General features: G+C 41.5%; 1 protein-coding gene across 1 annotated transcript in view; it reads right to left on the reverse strand.

Annotated features, from left to right (window-relative positions):
• Positions 1-20,626, reverse strand: part of RNF217 (ring finger protein 217) — a 411,233-nt gene that overhangs the window by 127,974 nt on the left and 262,633 nt on the right. The window contains exon 3 of the mRNA XM_085611693.1: positions 14,850-15,014. Within this exon, the coding sequence (XP_085467819.1) occupies positions 14,850-15,014 (165 nt within the window). The remainder of the gene's footprint in view (positions 1-14,849; positions 15,015-20,626) is intronic.

The following is a 20,626-nucleotide window of genomic DNA, read 5'->3' on the forward strand; positions in this document are numbered from 1 at the left end:
GCTGACCCTGAGGACAGTAGCGGGCAGGTATACAGACAGTGGCGACTCCACCACAGGTGGTTATAAGATGAAAAGTTTCAGGAATGCGTTAGAGATAAGATCGATAATTACATGAAATTGAACTCCACCCCATGGATATCCCACACCATCCTACAGGAAGGTCCAAAGGGGGTCATTCAAGCAAAATGATATCCTACCTGGCAGGCAGTAATGGTGCGGAGAGCAAGAACAAGCAGATAAAGTCCTTAGAGCAACACCAAATTACATCTCTGGATGTAGAGGGGCAGTGTCTGTTGGAAGCCACCAGGTTGACCCTCACACAATGTACGCTAGATGATGCCAGAGTGGCTCTGACAGCCGCACAGCATAGGATTTACAAATTTGGGGACAAGACTAACTTACTGGCTTGCCAACAATGTAGTAGAGTCTAGATTTGTACTGAAAATTATGGGAAGTGATGAGAATATACTCCACAATGCGAAAGGGATGCCCAATGCTTCAGTGAGCTACTACAAAACACTCTACCAGTCACACCAACCTGAGCTGATTGAAAGGCAACTCCCAATAGTCAAAGATTTGAAAATTCCACAGCTTTCCTTAGACTACAAGACCGAATTAGATTCTCAACTTACGGAGGGGGAATTGGTGTTAGCCATGTGGAGCCCGGGCCCTAAAGGGGCTGCCAATAGAATTTATCAAAAATTATGCTGCTAGCTTGATTAACTCTATCCTAGATATATTCAATTACCCCCTCGTAAGTCTTCCTCACCACACGATAAACAAAGTGAGCTTCAGCTCCACACCAGAACCCTCCAAAGCTTTCTCACATTTGTGTCCAGCCTCCTGCAGGGCGTGTCCAGGTGAGTTCAGCCTTCCCGCACAGCCGGTGGCTTCGCAACTTGGGGCCGTGTGGAGTTTGAGTATTCCATTGGCATTTTATGCTGCATTTTCGCCTATTTTGAGTCACAGGCTGTGTCTGGGGCATCCTTGGGCTACTTTCACTTGCGATGGGTCACTGTGGCTGAGTGGTTACAGTCTCTGACTCTTACTCCATAGGCTGTGGGTTCGAATCCTGGTGTGTCAGTGGTTTCTAAGGTTTAATTTTAGCGATGGTACTTTCTCTGATGAATGATGGATAAAATACTTATATTTTTTTTATTGGGATTCCGCCATACTGTCTTTCTCCGGGTAGTAGGCTTGTGTTAAGCTTCATGTGGATGGGCTCCCCTTCTCCCAAAGAGTAAGACACAAGAAATATATTCATACACCATGCAACAGAGAAATTTGGACAGTTTATGTGAAATTACATTACTTTGCGGCACATGTTTCTAGTAAATAAGGGGATTTTAGGAGACAGCAATGATCTGGCATAAAGGCTTAAGGTAGCTGCTTTTGATAGGCCTGCCCAAGGTTGTACTGGGGCAATATCCCAATGTATACTCTGATAATGTCATTACCTCTGGAATGTTGTCACAGGGAGTTAAAGTGTATGGGACGAGGTCTGCTAAAGAAACTCAATTATAGCATCCGGTATAGTTTGGAGAAACATCTCTGTTGCAGAGATATAGAACTTGGAACATGATGACGATTTTGAAGATGGGTGACGTTTGGCTCATAGTCACATGTTATCCTATGTACAACTGATGGTGGATTTTAGCGCTCCACAGTTCTTACGCTTCACCTCCGCTGTAACATGGAGTACCACAGTGCGGGGATCCTGAAATGAAAGTTTTGCCGTGATTCCATGATGAAACTGAAAAATTGGGAATCAGACCTGGGAGACAAGGAGGCTTGGGTAGAGGCTAAAAAGGCAGCTAGACAGCTGGTGACCCCGGCTTGGCTAAGACTCATCCAATATAAGTACTTCCATAGGGTCTATTATGGCTCGGACAGATTGCAGAATATGGGGAAAGGTGGGGATATATACAGCTTTAGATTTAAGTTGGTTAGAGGGACTTTGCTGCAAGTGATTTGAGTTTGCTCTGTCATCCAACCCTGGTGGGATCCCAATGGGATCACTTGAACATTGGTACCTGGGTCAAATTAGTCCTGGCTGGGTGTTTTTAGGGGCTGCCTTCATAGGGAGTAGCCACAGAGCATTATTCTATCTGCCTTTGTTGTACCTCAGTAATACCGAAGGCTGTGATCTATGTTTACTGCAATGCTGTATGTACACGATTGGTGGTATTGTGGCTAAATTAATTAGGATTATAAAAAGCTGAAAAATCAATAAACAGATAATTTGAATGAGAGAGAAAAGGGTTGTAAGAATGGGTATATGATTACATGAATGAAAAAATGAAGAGTTAGATAAGCATACTCTTCTGGTTCTCACTGCCTTTCACAGATCAGAGCATACTTTCTACCGTTATTCACTGATTCTACGTGCATGTCTACATTTGTAAAACACCTGGAAATATTGGCAGCATCACTAGTGAATGTTCAGAGCTGCACCATCAGTAAATACTTCCAAATGCATGTTCTGGTCTGCACCATCACTCAATATTTAGTGCATGTTTAAATTGGCACCATCACTCATTTATCCTCACTACTAATCCTTTATGGGTTCTGAAGTAGCGTGCTATTTGCCGAAAAAGTGCTTCAACACCTCACCAGAGGTAGTAAGCACTATATAAATGCAAACCTTTTGACATCTTCTATCCCTCGATTATCCTTCTCAATCCAAATAACTGACTAAAATATCCACCTATCAAATTACTTTCATATTTCACTATACTAATTCAACACTAATCCTATATTGGTTCCGGAGTAGCGTGCTATTTGCCGAAAAAGCGCTTTGATGCCTTGTCAGCGGCAGTAAGCACTATATAAATGCAATTACAATACCATACATGCTGGGGAGCACCACAATCCGCAGTGCCACAACCAGCAAACAGCTCCACGGGCAGTCACTGCAGAATACAAAGATACTCGGGGCTAAGAGGCGGTGCTTGCCCTCTGCCTGGAGCCGGGCACTGTAACAGGAGTGTGGCGACACTGCCTACAGCACAATACCAGTTGTACTTCATTTATGCGGATGCCCTCAATAGCCTCTAGTCTGTGCTTCACGTTCACAGCAAAGGCATTACGCAGAATTTGTTGCTGAACGAACACAGTATGGGAGGCATAGGAGCTCCGGAGGAAAGCGTGAGGTCACAAGCAAGCATTGTTGAGTCCCCACTGCCCCGGCTAGCCATCACTCAGTGCCTGCTGGAGTAAAGGACGGTACATGGCAGTGGTGGGGAGGTGGGAATGGAGCAGCCGAAGGCAGATGGATGAGGATTGCCGGGTGTTCTGCATATTAAGTGAGCAGCAGGTGAGCAGCAGAGAAGCCGCCGTGCAGTCGGAGTGAAGGGAGAGACTGGCCCTGGGGAGAAGGTCACTCCTTGACCCTGTGCTTGCCCTTACACTGTGCAGCACTCCACTGCCTTTTGGCTAGGCTTGCACTATAAAAATACCATATAGATGCGTACATACAAATTGAGCTAAGATGTAAATGATGGGTGGAGGTCGCCTCCTATTCTTTCTAGACTCATTCCGTAATGATCTGATCTGGAAAATAGAATGATTAACTGTACAAAGAGGCATTGACACTTGCCTTTAAGAATCAAGGTGCAAAATCAAACGAGGTATCTTGATTTCCCACTAGCAGAGTCAAGAGCAATTCTTTGTGCAAGTGTAAGCAGACCTCTTGGTTACTGGCATTTCTAAAGAATGTCACTGCTGAAACTGCCCTTGTTAATAAACATAAAGGGATTGCCATGCAGTAGACTGTTAGACAACTAGTAACAGTATTACACACATTCTACATTCCACTGATGCGGTTTTCCTTGTACTGCTTCTGAAAATGAACAATCTGTCCTTTTATTAAAATGAAGTTGGCCAGGGAAACCTTTTCACGCCTGCAGCATTCAGATCTAGTAGTAAACTTAAATGAAGAGGTGAACATGCAGTGAAATTATCGTACTCTTGTGGAAATCAAAGATTACAGACAAAACAGATATAGGACTGCGTGGAATTGTTACCACAATGTGGCCTGAAAAGGACTTTCTGCTCTATGGACGACCATGAATGATGAATCAATGAAAATGCAAAAGATCTTTAATGTTGTATGCAGAAGTACCTGCTAAGTAAAAGCAATTACTCAAGAATGATGTAAATTGCCACCTATTGTGCAATCAAAGAATGAATTGCTAGGTTTAGTAAACATACCGTCACGGTAACATTAAGGAGGGGAATTGAGAACATTTCTCCAGAGACACCCAAAAAGGCATTCACTACATGTAATATGATAAATTAAGGTGTATCCATTGTTTTTGGCCAAATTCACAATATGTACTGCCAGTTAAGTTTACGAAAACCTGCCAAATGAAGCATCTGTAGTAATATCACGTAATATGCAGTAAATATCTCTAGCTTAAAGCTAAGAGTGTTAAGTAAAATAATACTGAGTGGGAAGGCCCTCTAATTTCTCTAAGCTTTCCCTTATGTGTACGACTTTACCGCAAGGTAAAATTCTCCAAAATTGCACCAAGTATTAGCCACATGCCAAGATACAATGCTTGTAGCCCATCCAAAATCTTTGCTCAGAAACGCTGTCATTGGCAGAAAGCACTGGTGCCAACATACAGTTGATTGAAGAAGTTTCTCAGTTGATAGAATCAATAACTGTAACTCACATCTATAAGATTTCCTAGCTGACCCTAACCTAACTCAGGTTCATAAAATAAAACCCAGCCTCGTCTCTGACAGCTGGGTTACCAATAGAGCAAAGCTCTTGGTTACATCTGTATTTGAACCCTAAACACATGAAAGGTTTCTAAAGCCTGCCTGCTAAATTCAGGACACCAAGCACTTTAGTTGCATATCTACCCTTTCTTTGTTGTTGCTACAGCCATTCTTTATTGGTTTGTAGATGAAGCAACATGAGAGTTTACACATCTGTTCATCTGAACAACCTATCAATATAATCTGATGAAGAAGACTGTGAGATTCATGCCCCTTTTTCCTATTTGGACCAACAACCCCTGACAATGCACATGTTTTAACCATAACCAATCCCATGCCTTAATATTGAAGCATCTAGCATAATGGGGTGGCCCAGTGCCCCTCAGAACCTGGGTGTACAAGAATGTGGAAAATGTTGGCTGTCGGGTACAAACCTTTCAGTAATAATCAATGAAAAGGTTTTTTGTCTTTCCTTCTCTTACCTTTTTATTACTGAAAAGTTTGAGCACTGTTTTCTATTTGTTATTATTCAGTAGACTAAGAATCAATTATGCACCCGACACAGCCAACATTTTCCACATTCTTAATGTTGAAGCATGCACCAATATACATTCCTTCCCTCCATCAACTCGCCCCCCGTAATTACGGATTCTTGATCTCGGGATGATATTATACTCACAACCCCTTCAACTTATATACAATGACTACCATAAAAGTTCGTAATCCATACAATAAAGGGATAATTGATAAACACATTACTTTTTACAGTCCCCTTTTCCTTATACATAACTATGCAGTAAGAATAACTATCTCAATTGTTCCTATAAGACAGTTGCCTGATGCAATAGTTTATGTTGTATGTTACAATCGTATGGCAGGGTTGTCTCTCAAGCAGCCTAACTATGCGGTGAAAAATCAATACCATAAGATGTCAAACTTATCTACTTGATCGCTAATAATATATTTTTTCCACATAAGGCAAACTTACACATAATAGACTTCCAATTAGCTAGCAAAGATCCTTCCTCTGCTCTCCAATGTCTCCGGATACATAACCCGGCCACTGTCAATTCCAATGCCATTGCTTTCAATCTACATTTATAGTTGTTTATGCCAGACACGTCTGTCATGTCAGGTAAAATGGCCAAATGACCCAATAATGTTATTGTCAAACCTAGTGTTCGAGACATGACGTGCCATATAAATACGCCTAGTATTTCAGTCAGTCTGGCAGTTTCTGGAGTTCATAGGAAACTATCACATCCTCCTTGGTTGCATCAATCAACAATTATTGTGCAGGAGTACATCTGTCCTTTACAACCTCTTGGGGGACCAGTACCAATCATGTAGAACTTTAAGATATAAGAATTTGAGTCTTAAATCTCACATAGATTTATCATGTGTGGTAAGAAGTTCCTTACAATCAGTTGTTTCATATTCCCTTTATAGCATTTCATACTAATGTTGTTGGGCGGAAGTATTCATTTCCTCCATGCTATAGTGTAATATAAACAGGTTCTAGAGACCAGAAATTATTCCATTTCAGGTTCTCTGAATTTTGAGATATGTCCTAGTAGGTGATCATTTTTGTATGAGCAGTCCTATGATATGAATATGTTGTACACAACAAGAAAGTGGTCTATATTGCCAAAAACAGGTCAACTAGTCTATAATTCTAATTTCAGTAAATATATTAAGAAAAAAGGGGTAAAGAGCTTATGTCTAGCGCTAACTACTCGCTAAATGATAGTTCCCCTAAAATTACACATGCAACTATTATAAAACATCGCGCACAAGGTACCTAAGAAATTCGAGAATACAATTTCATATTCTCAAAATTCATTTTCTTAGTTACATTAATTGATTAGGAAATTAGTACATGTAATGGTACTCGATAATTGTGCTTCAAATATATATTATATGGTGATGATGAGACAAATATTGCTTTGGTAATGGTAAACGAAGAATAACGATAAATGTGATTCAAATATTTATTATACGTTGATGATGACACGATCATTGGTTTGCTATCAATGAGATTGATATATTGGAACCAATAAAATCAATTTTAGGAATATGGAATTGCAGTTTCTATTTCTTAGGGGCCTCCAGTGGGCTTTTATAATAGTCCATAATCCTCTTGGATGAGTTGTGAAAATTTGATCTAGTCTCCTATGAACAATTGATAAAAGTATAGTATACCTTATCCACCCAATCTTTCCAGTGTATCTCCTGTCCTCCAGTGTGAATATTAGCATTCTTTCACAAAGTAGCATTATAGTGCTGTCTTGAGTCAATGCCTAATAACTTGTGAGCAGTTATTAGTGGATCACTGTCACTGGTGGGCGCATGTATATACTTGTACAGTAGATCTAGCTCAGAGGCAGAGTCTAGCACTACCCTTTCCCATTGCACCCAGCACGACAGACTGTCAAGGAGCGGGTGAAATAGATCAGTTGTGACAGGTGATACACAAAATAATTTCTAGTGTATGGAAATCAGAGGCCCTTCGACTCTGTATGTGCATGCAGCTTTTTTGAGTTTTAGCCTGTTAATTGCCCCAACCAAACAAACGATTTTATGTCTTTATTAATAATTTCTACTCTTCCGCGTACAGATAGGTTCAACAGCATCCAATGGAACATGTCATTATGTGTTTTGGGTATGAGGGGATCCAGGTTGCAGACACCCTATTTTCTAAACCAGGATTGAGCGAGACTCCCATGTATATACGTTTCAGCTTCCACTTCATAATATCTACACACACAGGTAGACTTTGTGAGTCATCTGGGATATCCGAAAGGCCGCACACTCATTTCAGTTTATTTTATAACCCAGGAATCCAGAGAAGACTTGAATTAAGGACATAAAAGCACTATTGAAGTATCAGTGTGGGTTCAGCTATAGATGGGCTGTTAAGAGAGTGCATGACAAGGACTGCAAAAGTTATTTTATCTAGCTCTTCTATCCAAGCAGCTTGTCCACTTTGTATGACCACTTCATGCACTGAAAGAAAGCCTTTGGAAGCAAATATAAACACCTTGGTTAACATACCTACTAGGAGCAAAGAGGACCATTTTTACTGAAAAATGCCAGAGTAGCAGAATCTCACTGGGAAGCAGAGGTAGAAGTCAACATTTACACACATTTCCCATTCGCTACCTTGCTTGAATATTGCCCAGACATTACCTTTCTGGAAACTTAAATGAGAAGTCTTAATAATTGTTTTTGTCTTGTGCAAAGCCATCTAGCATGGAACGGCCAGATTTCAAGTTTGTGACATTCTGCCTAACTTCATTTTAAAATCTCCAAGGGAGCACCTTGTTTTCCTTAAACCTATTCATGTAGATGGACAGTAAAATGTCCAAACTGAACTAAATTGACACAAGAATATATCCTTGCTTGCTTCAAAATGTCTGTGTGTCACGTCCCGGCGCAAGTAGGGGCAGGGACCACACAGGAGGTGAGCAGGAGCGAGTAATGCCGGGACATTGGTGTACGGGGACTACATCTCCCAGAAGTCGGCGAGGGGCGTCACCTACTTTCCCTCGGACTTCCTTCTTAAGCTCCGCCCTGGGACAGCTCGGGGCTTGTCAATCCCGTTACTTCTTGCAACCTCGTTTGACCTGCCGTCCTCGAGTCACGCTCCTCGTGTCCCGCGGGCATCCTGCAAAACCCGTCCTATTCCCGGAGCAGCCCCGCTGAGCCCCGAACCAGAGAACTTTCCACACGCGCTGAGTTGCGCGTTCGGATTCCGTCACGAAGCCGAAGATTCACCTCGGAGCTTCCCCGAAGAGGCCGGCTGCTTTCAAACTCCTCCCGCGCAGTGGCGTGCAACATTGTATCATTGCACCCGGATAGGGTGTGCCTCGGCGAGCCGCTTGAAAGGCTCGGATCCCGTTTTTGTTGTTTCCTTACCAACCCCCCTGGGGGGGGGCTACGAGAGCCGTTTGTTTTAGGCTCGTGTTTGCTTTACAATTACCTTCACTCGCCACCGTAACAGGAACTTCTCCATGGGGATCCACTGAGTGAGACGGCTGTCTCTCTCTCTTCTGGGTTCCTGTCTAAGTCGACACGTAAGCGAATCTCTATCATTGACGTTCCTGCTCTAGCGAACCACAGTCTATCAGAGCTAAGTACTTTTCCTTACATGTATTTCAGAAGGAGTCAAGTTCGCATGTCATGTGAGGGGAAGAGGGACACGCTTCTTGAGGTGGTCAGATTAGCCCAGGACTAAGAGAAACCTGTATCCGGCACTTGTAAGTGGGGGGGGGTGTGGTCAGTAACCTTCTACCCCATTCTTCCTGACTGCTGGTAATTCATAGAGTGTGTTCTCCTTATTTTCACTGCAGGGACCACGGGGTGCATACAGTGGAGTCCCCGAGCCTGACAGAAGTCTGTTACCTGTCCACTGCGAGTGAATTGCTGGTTTACCTTTCTTGTTTCTTTTGTCCCTTTTTTCCCTTCCCCTGTTGGGGAGTGGTCCGGCGAGGGTACTGTTTATATACTCCCGGGCGGCTCCGCTGTGGGGGCAGGGTTCTCTTTCATCTTTCATCGCTCCTGCTGTATCCGGCTTGAAGGTTAGTGGTAATCTGCTGACAGTCTGACACTGTGATGGTGCAGTATTGTATTTCCACCAGAAATCACTTATTGATTACTAGACCAAACAATAACGGAATAAATATCCTTAATCTCTGTTATAACTGACTGATTACTATTTTCATCTCCTGAAGCAAAAGACAATTGATTGTTCATTACTTCCCTATCTTCTAAGTCAATTAGAACTGTTACCTATGAAATGTAGCTCTCAGAATGACATCCCTTTCACAAAGCTGTTTGGAGCCTATAAATTTAGCATATATGAGTCTGCCTCATAACCCTAAGTAGGAAGAACCATCAATCCCTTTAGACCAATAGCTTTAAAAGACCACGGTCCGAATAATAACGTCTGGAAACATGGAATGTTTAATGAATAGTTTCATCTTTTCCTGAAATGGATTTATGATTTGCTTTTGGTATTAAAAATTGAACTCAAGATTAAATCTGCAAAGAAGAAACTGTTCTCAACCATTCGATCCTATGTAAGAGACAGAGTATCCATCGATAATATTAAAATTAAGATAATATGCTTCTATAGAATATTTTCAACTTCTCAGGTATATAAAACATGAATACTTTATATTTGCAAGTGTCAGGCAACGACTGCTCAAATTCAGCAGAAGTCTACATCCTCTTGATAATGAATTACAAGATACGAAATTGATAAAGCACTCCTTCTGCCACAAATCTAGAACATTTGTTGCTGAGTGGTAAATAGCAATCTGAAGAATGCATCTTTGTCACCAATATTCAACATGAAGCTATCTTCTTAATTTACCTACCTCAATGTAAGCACTCTAACCATTTCTTAACTCAAATAATTAAACTCCCTCACAGTGAGCATTGTAAACATTTCTTAACTCACAAATATGTGTTTCAATGATTAAAGGTCCAAGAAAGGGTGGTCAGCAGTGTTGGGATCTGTGTCCTCTAAGTCTCAAAGTTCTTCTATCATCCTCTTTATCTAGTTCCTGTTGCTACCAAGGGTTAACGAGTCTCCTACACCATCTTACAACTTGACACTGCTTTGACATAGCGATGCCTAAATATTGACCCTCTTTAGCCCTTGAGAGGACTGCTTTGATTTAAATGGGGAGCTAAGCGTGAAATTAAAGCACTCGGGATAGGTATGTGTGCAGAATGCATCATCTGAACTGCTTGAACCCTCAAGGGCGACAGCAGTGGTCGAGATATTGATAGGATAAGAGGGTACAGTAAGGAAATATGAATGTTACAGAGGCATATTGGGGTTGCCTTTTTCAGGTCTGAGGTCCCAACAGTGATGTTTTGCCTTCTTCAGTTGCTAGTGATGATGTCATCTCAAGGGTAAAAAATCCTGGCAGGAGACAGATGAGATCCATGCAAGGGATCTAAATGGTATTTTCTTCTCAAGTTTATCCAGTTAAGATTTTCTTTTTCCCCTCTTCATGTTTTGACCAGCTTATCAGTCTCCCTTGCTTTACTGTCTTTTGTTTAAAGGATCTGAAAAGTGTGCCTGTCATCGGCTTCACAGCCTCATTGCACAGAATGTGGACAACCTTCCATACTAATGCCTACCATCGTCTCAGGCTAAGTCTGCAGAAGGTAAACTCCATCCTTTCGTAACAGAGTAAAGGTAATCAGATCCAGGAAATTCTATACTAGAGGAGTCTGTAGTGCAACTCTCAAAAAAATGTCTTCATTCAATGTTTCCTAGAGTTAAATGCATCAAAACTGAAACATCAGAATGAACAAACGCCAAATGTTCCAAGCGTTACCATGACTTCAGATTAAAAAATCTGACAATGACCTCAAATTGTATTGTATTGTATTGACACTTGTAAAGCGCACTGTAACCCTACGGGCATCCTGGTGCTGAGATACACGTACATTGCCAACAGAATGTGCTGCAGAGAAAGTCGGACTATAATATAGATATTTATGCTCTAGGAAAGAGCCAAGTTTTTATTTTCTTGCGAAACAGCATCAAATCCTGTATCTGTCTCAGTTCGGTGGGAAGACCATTCCAAAAGCGAGCAGCTGCAAAGCCGAATGCTCTTCTCCCCATTTTTGCTCTTTTTATCCTCGGTATGTTTACTAGGGTAATATGATTTTTACGATTCAATCAATGTCAATTCTATTTTATCAACAACAGTTCCAAATGATAATGTTTTTGTGCTAGTTTAATTAATAAACAGAGGATATGATGCCACGGTGGAAGAAGTTATAAGCATGTGACCTATCAAAGTCCCATATATCAAGAACACGACAACTCTCGTGATCTCTTCCCCATAACATAAGGTGTTAAGCCCACACAATGTTCTGATATTCCATCCCAAACCTTTCTCAGTTATAAATGTGTTTTATGCTAGTTTTGGAGTGTCCTCCAAAAGGAACACTATATTCCAGAGGTAACCTCAGTAAAGATACATAGAACCCATTAAGGGCATTTTAAGCTGGTGTGCCTCTATTCAACTCACGCCAATGTTGCTCCTACTTATTTATATATTATTTATCTGCACGAGAAAGCCTGAAATAACCACAGCACTCAGTTATTTCTTAACGGCCTTTAAGATCTTCCTTCCTACATTGAGTGCCTATCTTTGTGCTTTGGTACTTTACAATATTAATCAAGATCCGTCACACAACCCTCCGATATCGACAATCGTATGACAGAGATTGCAGTCATACTCAAATAGGCATATATTGCCATCTAGCTCCTCTGCAATGCAACAGCATGTCTGCATACACCGGCTCACTCAAGGATCCATTCATTTTTATTTCCATTTAGTTTAGAATAGACTTCCATCAGCAGCGCCCCTGACTGCCCATCATTCCTTCACCCGTAACCGATTTTACCACAATAGCTCATGTACAGCAAATTTACACTACAAACATATGAAAGGCTTCACTGAAATCCAAGTTTACCTATGCAAACAATGTGCTGACCCTGGCAAGATGCCCACGAAATGACAGAGATAAGTGGCAGTCCTCTTTGACAATGAGTGATATTTATAAATTAAAGGGCGTGCAGAAAATTATGCATGATGGCAAAAGAAGCAGAAATGGGCTGCTGTCTTGAATATAGGCAGCTGATATGCAGATCAGTTTCTGTGGTAATCCAGGTCTTCAAAAGCATGTTGAGAACAGCAGGGATGCAAACATCGAGTACCAGGCTACCTCGTGTAAACACCAGAGACCATATAACTGGGGCATGGCAACTTCCAAAACTTCTGAAAGAATAATGTTGTTCCTACATAGACTGGGCCGAAACCTGATTTTCCCATATTGCCTGTGCCTCTAGATGGGCAGCCTGGGGGCAAAGGATCTGGCACAAGCTCTATATTTAGAAATAATGATGTTGCCAATCATTGTTCCAGTAAGCAAGCAGGGAATGTATCCTTTGGTTAGAATCTTCCTTCTTCAAGCATGCCATGTCTGACTATAGAGTGTTCATTTCTGGAAAGAGGAAAGCATTTTACACTTCCCATATAGAAAACAAAGAAGAAGGTACCAGCCATGGACTATACAGTAATTCTGAAGCCAAACATTTCATCAGAAATGGAAACCAAGAGATATTAACAACTGCAAAGGAGAAATTCTGGGTAGACCAGCAGAAAAAGAACAACCTGGCCCATCGTACTTCTTCCTACTTGTTATACATTGGTGTCATCAAATCTTTATGTGCAGCATGATCTCATGGATTATAGGGAACGTTTGTACTCCTAGGGCATCTAAACAAGATGCTGTTGATAACCGTGGAACAATGTAAAGCAAGTCTTCTGAGGCATTGCCTTTCCTTTCCTGCAACCCTCACAAGCACACATTCCTTCCTGAGCACTCTGTCCCCCCTCTTCGAGCAATGTTTTTACCAAATATACGGACAATCATGCTGTCTCCTATATTCATGCAATGTTTAGAAAATAAATCTCATTTATCTCTGATATGTCATTTTGATGTCTGAATGATTCAACTTTGTATTATGCAAAATGTACTTCTACTGTGACCATTTCTCACTGTACTGTACTTTACCCGGGTCCAGTAGTAATTCGGATCACCCCATTGTTATAAAATCACGAGAATGGCGGTCCTCATAATAAGACCCATACCCATAATACTGTAATGCTTTTGGATATTGTAACAAGGCTGCAGAATGTTTATATATCGATGGGGGACAATGCAATGAAAATAAACAAAACCTACGCCTCTGATCAATTTAATTGTAACATAATTGAAACAAGCATTGACAAAGCCCACGTATCTGGCTTGCATTGCGTGAAGAGCTCTACAGACAGTTACTCTGGGACAGCCACCTTCACATGGAGTGAGCTTGATGGGTGCAGCTAATGGGACTGCGAATAAGAACCTCCAGCTCCAGTGAGACAAGGAGAAGCTGCTTCTACTGATGGTACAGTTGGGTCAGCTGTGTTTACAGTATGGAATGAATCTGTTAAAGAGTTTTAATTTGCTATAAAATAATTATTAATTTAGGCATACTTCAGTTAGCATAACTAGGCAACACCAAGCCGTATTGACAACCATTCATGAAATGCTGCAGAAAACGATGTGCTTATTTTAGGCATACTAGTGTTCCATGCATGTCTATATATATTTCAGAATAACAATGTGGTCTGTCCTAATACAAAGGTATAATAACTAGTGCTAGTCTTTGGAGAGAGGGAGGTTTCCATTACAAGTTCCAACTTACTTAGCAGAGCTTTACTGTAGTTGAACAAGATATTGTATTCCTGTGCTTCATAATGTATGATTTATCTCCTTAATTAAATATGTACAGCTTTCAGCAATAAAATGCCTTGGCTGTAGTTATTACTAAGGGTGTTCTACCAACTAGTAGACTGATTGGTTGTCATGAAAGAAACATTTTAATCCAACCTTTCCACGCAATGTCTTATTTAAAATATATTTGCCTTCTGTCCCTAAAACATTAAAAGATAGATGTTATTTTGGAGGAGAACCAGTGATCTTTTGGGCTTTCTTTGGAGAAAGACTTTGTCAGTATATTTTGCAGATGTATTTATATACTTATAATTATGCTCATTCTTGTGATGCATTAATTATTATTTTAGCTTTCTGTAATGATAGTATGTTTGAATAAACTCGGATAGGAACTTTGGAATTGTATCATGTGCCGGTTTTCCTAATACTCTTGGACTGGGGTTTATGGAGACTTAGTTTCATTCCTACCTAATGACACTCTAATTTCCTAAAATATATTTTCCTTTGTGTAATCAGGCCATAACAGATTATGATTTCCACTGGCTATAATATACTTTTCCTATTATTTTTGTTAAATAACTCTAATTATTTCACAGATCAAACCGACGGCCTATAGTTATAGCTCCAAAATTGTTGTGTCAGATCGAGGCTGCGTGCAACAGTCAGTCAAAATCATCTTTAATCGGATTATCAAATATCCATCAAAGAAAACCCACATTAATAACACATAAGAACATATAAAGTATACACTTTCCTTTGGGGAGGGGCAGAACAGGATTTTGCCCCATCTACCTGTGATAGCTTACCTTGCATCGTGGACATTTTTGGGCATTCCTCTGTCCATGCTCAATCTCGTTGGCCCAGTGACGCAACAGCTTATCTCCTTTTTTGTACTCCTTACAGTTCACACCTTCATGCCAGGGAGAGTGGCACTTAAAACACCAGACAAACTGGCAAGATGGGCACTGTATCTGCATGAATGAAAAAAAAACAACGCAAGTGATTAGTTGTAGAGCCGGTCAGGAAGGCCAACCGTAGTAATAATGAGTTTACCAATCACAAATAATCCAGTGCAAATAAAGCTTCACAGGCCAGGCAGGGCAAAAGAATTGTTGAGGTTTTTTAAAAACATCTCGAAATGAACGTTCCATACAACTTTTCTTTGTTAATTTCCAGTTTTGTTTACTCCACTATTATACATTAATGCATTTAAATAGGTTGCAAAACTATAGTAACAGGGATGAGGACAAACGTAGGCGATATCTATATTCTGGCATTTTTTTTTGTAATATAAAGGGTGAGGCAGAAATAACTTGAATATGATTTTATTGACTTAAGAATGTAAATTCTGCTTTGAAACTCTTCTGCATTCTATCACTATTCTTTTTAAATAGGCTCTAGTGTGGCACAGGAGAATATCTGGATTATATGCTTAATTGCATGAAACTTATATTTCCCGACATTTTCAATGAATAATGTGGATACCATAGCCTGGGTTTTTAGAAAGTGCTATATGCTGTGCCTGGAATCCTCAAAATTGAGCAGACTTAGATGACTACAGGCCAATATGTGGATTAAAGGAAATGACCTTTAGTGCACAAATGCCAGGGACTCTGTCAGGAATATTACAATTGCTTCAATCAACACAATGCACTTAAATGTCGCATATATGATACTCGTATCTTTCTCAAACATTAGACAAAACATAATAAAATAACGTTGCAAACGAACGATAAGAAAAGGTTACACTCTAGAGGAGCCTATATGGATATTATTATGAGTTGAAAAACAAAAAAGGAGGGCTGGAACGCTTGATTTAATCTCAGCAATTAGTTGTTACTTTTGGCCGCTTTTCAGTCCGTAGTTATTTTACATAATTCCTAGTTATTTTCAGGGCTGGCTTTAGGGAGGTGCGACCGGTGCAGACGCACTGGGCGCAGTCCTGTGGAAGGGGGCGCCCTGTGTTTAGCAATAACTTATGATTGGAGAAATGAGGGGCACTTTTGCCCGGTGGTGGTGAGAGAATCTGAGGAGGTGGTCATGGGGTGTGGGGGCGCCAAAAATGATTGTCACGCCGGACGCCACCACCACTAAAGCCGTCCCTGCTATTTTACATATATTTACTCCCAGTTTCTAGTGGCAGAGTGGGCAAACAAAATGATGGACTGGAATGTAGCCCATGTGATAGAACATTTCTGAGACTTTTGAAAGCATTTTTATACATCACCTTTTATGGTTTTCATGGGACGCCCTAAGTGCAACGGGTACGGCCAGGCACGCATCCCCTGCTCGCCCTACTACAGGGTTCAAGCCGGCCCTCACTCACACTGGCCTGGGGTGGCTGTATTCCCGTTCACCACTGATTCCCATATGGTTTCTCCCCGTTGGGAGCGGTCAACGGGCCCATTAATGACGAACATGTATGTATGCAGTGAATGACGGTCACCTGCTGAAACATCTGAAAGATTTGCAAGCCTCGCCTTTTGCTGACTTAAATACACAAAGCGTCAGTGCCAAATGAAATATGTTGGTAGTCCAAGTTTAATGAATGCAGGAAGCTCCTTCAATTGAGGCAGCCAAACACAAATTCTAGCCTGAAAGGAATGGAAAAGATTTTCACTCTTCTGATGGTTCAAGGTCTAATGCTGACAGAGGGTCACATCTCCTCCCAATGCTGTCACAATGCTAGGAAACAACAGTATCCGGTAACAAGGGCAGACAATGTCATTGACAAAGCAATCAAGAACAGTTCATTCACTGTTGGCTGCTGACAGTTGCTGGCAAGGGATTGGCCGTTCGTATTCTGGGCAGAGGCAAACAGAACCAGATGCCGTGCTGCTGTATTTGATCGCAAAGTTGTTCACATTCCCAGCATGCTTTTCTTTCTCTGCTGAAAGCACACGCATGATCCTTTCACTACTCATGGAAGATATTCTGGTGAACCATGAACGCTGCTGAACGGCCAATACACCAATAGAACTTGTGCTTTTAGTTAGAGGACTAAGCGGTACAAAAGGGGGTGGTGTTGGACGGAGCATCAGAACCAAGCAATGTTCAACACTCTGTCCATCATTTCCTTTGGTTTTTGCTTTGTTCGCCATAAGTTGGCAGGGTATGCTCAGACGTGAGTCCCTTGCTCACTTTGCCACTGGATTCAAGCAAGCCTGGCTGAAGACGGCTGAAATGCCAGAAACCGGTCCTAGGAAGCTTGTTTTTGGTCCAGGGAAGACATGGCTTGGCAGTTCGGGCTGGACTGTTCCCATGAGGCACAGGGTCAGACTGATTTGCATATGGCCATGTCTGAACTGGGGTGGCAGAGTGGGCTAAAGAATGGTGATGGATTAAACCCAGATCAGTTGACTGGGGGTGAGTGCTTGCAATGTTCAACACTCCGTCCATCATTTCCTTTGGTTTTTGCTTTAGTTAGAGGACTAGCATCTTTGTGGATAGTTTGTTTTTTGCATCTTGTCTACTAGGCAGCTTTTAGCTGTCTGCCGGCGAATGCCTATTGCGACCATGCTACAACAGTTACACTGATCTTGCAGCCCTTCCATACTCACCAAACCACTAAATTAAACTGACCTCAACCGCTTGGAAGCTATGGCACAGAGCAGACACACTGAACTTAGAGCAATGTGTAAAGTAAATGGGCAGGCATTTTACTAACCGTTTAGCGGAGGTAGATAAAGTGCACAGAATTATAAAGGCAGTACAAATATAGGGTTTACCAAGAGGCAAAATTCTGGGGTGACCATGCAGAAAAGGCAGATTTCCTACAGTCACAATGTCAAGACTAACTGCCTTTGCCAAAGCTTGATAACATTTTATACATTGTGGTCATGTCATTTGCTTCGACCTTGGTGACCTTGACCAGAAAGTTCTGGAAGGCCAATGTACAATAAGGAGCTCTAGAACATCTTGCTGTGCTGCTTTAATGCACTTAGACACCCCTCTTGTGGTCACAGCTTCCAGAGGCATTCCCTGATCAATGAGCACAACATCAGTGTGGCTTGTGGATCCAAAAAGTGTCATCTGGATCTCAAATTGATTTAGTCTTACCACCAACCAGAGCGGAAGAGAACACTGGTCTTACCAATGTCCCATTCAAGCTGTTGGTATCATGTAGTTCCAGAGCTGTCCCATTTGCAGCCTGCAACGATGCACTAAATTAAGTTATACATAATGACAGTTCCCCCAACAAGGGTGTTTAGTTCCACACTGGGAGTACTGGTGATCAGTGAAGAATCTTGGCCACGTTGACAGAGATTGAATCAGACTCCAAACACTCTCAGCAGCCTATGTTGAAAATCACTCTAGGAACTGATGATGTTTCTAGTTGAGCAAACGTTTCTCGGATGTTTACTATAAGGCCCACAGGCAGAATGAGATTAAATGCGGTTTAAGTAGCATGTACAACTTGTGTGTGAGTTGTTGGTCTTTCTGGACAGCTGTAGAAGCAGGGGTGTGTTTGGTACCTGTTTCACTTGAAGGAGTCTTTTTGGAGGTCAAGATTTTGGCGATTATCCCAGGGGACGTCTAGATACCAAATTGCTTTTGTTGAAATTGATAGAACTGAGAGCTCAATGCAAACCAGTGATACTGTTGATTGAACGTGTGGGTTGAAATTTAAAATAAGATAGTGTTTCAAACATAGGACTGCCAGAAAAATTCCCTTCCCACGAATGGATTCTTCAGCGTCACCTTTTGAAAGGATTGCCTTCTGAGAAATGTGTTTATGAATCTTAAGCACCGAAGGGATCTCTATCCTAGCAGTTAAGTGTAGCATACACATCGCTTTATTTAGTCTTTGTGAAACTTCTGCATGGTATCCCTAATTTCCAGTCCGAGAATACAGAGGTTCTTCATTTTTTTATTTTTAAGTTCAGGAAGTGTATTTTAGGAACTCAAGGGTGTGTGCCAGCATTGATTGTGGAAAATAGTTAGTTGATCTGATGCATTCTTCATGGGATGGGGAAGCTATTTTCTTTTTTACAGGAGCAGTCAGACTGCCTTGTCCACTCATAATGCTGATATACTGCGATGTTCTGATCAACAAGTTACTTATCTTTGATAATGCATTTTTTAGAGGATACTCTTAGCTAACCACAGATTCCTCATCTTTAGAATATCCCCAGGTGCCAGACAGGATACAGAAACTTTACACAGCAGTGTTCCTGCACACCAGTAGGTGATGCTGGGCAACTCAGCACTGACCTCACTTCATCTTCAAGTGACAAATTGAGCCACATGTAAAAACTACCCCTGCACACTGATGTCATTTTCTTTCTTGACTCTGTCCATGCTCTTGGACGCTGTGCCCTAAAACCAATCGGTGTACCAGTGTTCAGATCTCTAGCCTTTCAGATGGGAAAAGAGAACATTCCTCAGAATAAGGAGGTGGGAGAGCAGTGAGGAATATGTGGTTAGATAGAATATCCATCAGAAAGAGCAGTACTGAAGGTAAGTACTTTGTTCTTCTGATGCACACTTCTAACTGCAGATTGCTCACCTTTAGAAGAGATACAAAAGCAATACTACCCACAGTGGAGGGTCTGTGGACTGGGCTCAGATAGAAAAGTCCTGAATAATGGAACATGCAAAATGTCCTTCCCAGGCCCAGCTATCAAGGCAGTAGTGCTCCATGAAAGTATGAATGCATGCTCACATTGAAGCCTGACAGATTACGACAACAGGCACTCTTTGTCATAAAGCAGTGGTAGCAGCCTTGGCCCTGAAGAAAATAGCCCTCAGTCCTTTCAGTAGCTACTTCTTGGCCAATGCATAGAGTAACTTGATGCAGAGAACAATCCATCTTGAAAAATTCCTTCTCTGCACGACCATGCCTTTCTGTGCCCCATGAGACTCCACAAAAACCAGATTGTTCACCCAAAGTCTGAGCTGCGATCCATGTAAAAGCTCAAGGCTCTCTGGGATCAAGTCAATGGAGTCTGTCCTCCTCTTTAGCAGGGTGAAGTGGAGCAAAGAATGTTGGAAGGGTAATGGATTGCCCAACATGAAAAGGAGTCACGAGGGAAATGAGGCCACCGTGTTCCTCATCAGCAGTTTGTCTGGGAAAAAGGTGGTGTAGGACGGCTGCACGGAGAGAGGCTAAAGCTCACTCATGTGACAAGCTGACATAATCGAGACAAGGAACACAGTCTTAAGTCAGAAGATCAAATCAGCAGATGAATATTGGCTTGAAAGGAATAACATATAAGAAAAATTACAACAAATTGTTATCCCAATGTGGCATCATAAAGAGCTTAATGGAAAAGAGTTAAACCTTTCAGAAACCTCATCACAACGGGTTATTAAAACAAGGATGAATGGTCTGGCAAATGCAACAGGCATTGGCATAGCCAATAAGTCTCGCCTTTGGGACCTTATAAGTATTTTGCCATGCAGCACAATTTTATTTACTCTTTTTTTCTAACAACTTAAGCACCTTTATGAAATCACCTTAGATGTAGAAGAAAAAGGAAAAACAAAAGACCAGCAAATGCAGTGCTAAGCACTAATCCTTTTTCACTGTGCTTTTGTAAAGGACAGATCGTGAAATGCACCTAAAAGAGACAATTACTAG

Source organism: Triturus cristatus, chromosome 6 (genome assembly GCF_964204655.1).
Source record: "Triturus cristatus chromosome 6, aTriCri1.1, whole genome shotgun sequence".
NCBI classification, from domain to species: domain Eukaryota; kingdom Metazoa; phylum Chordata; class Amphibia; order Caudata; family Salamandridae; genus Triturus; species Triturus cristatus.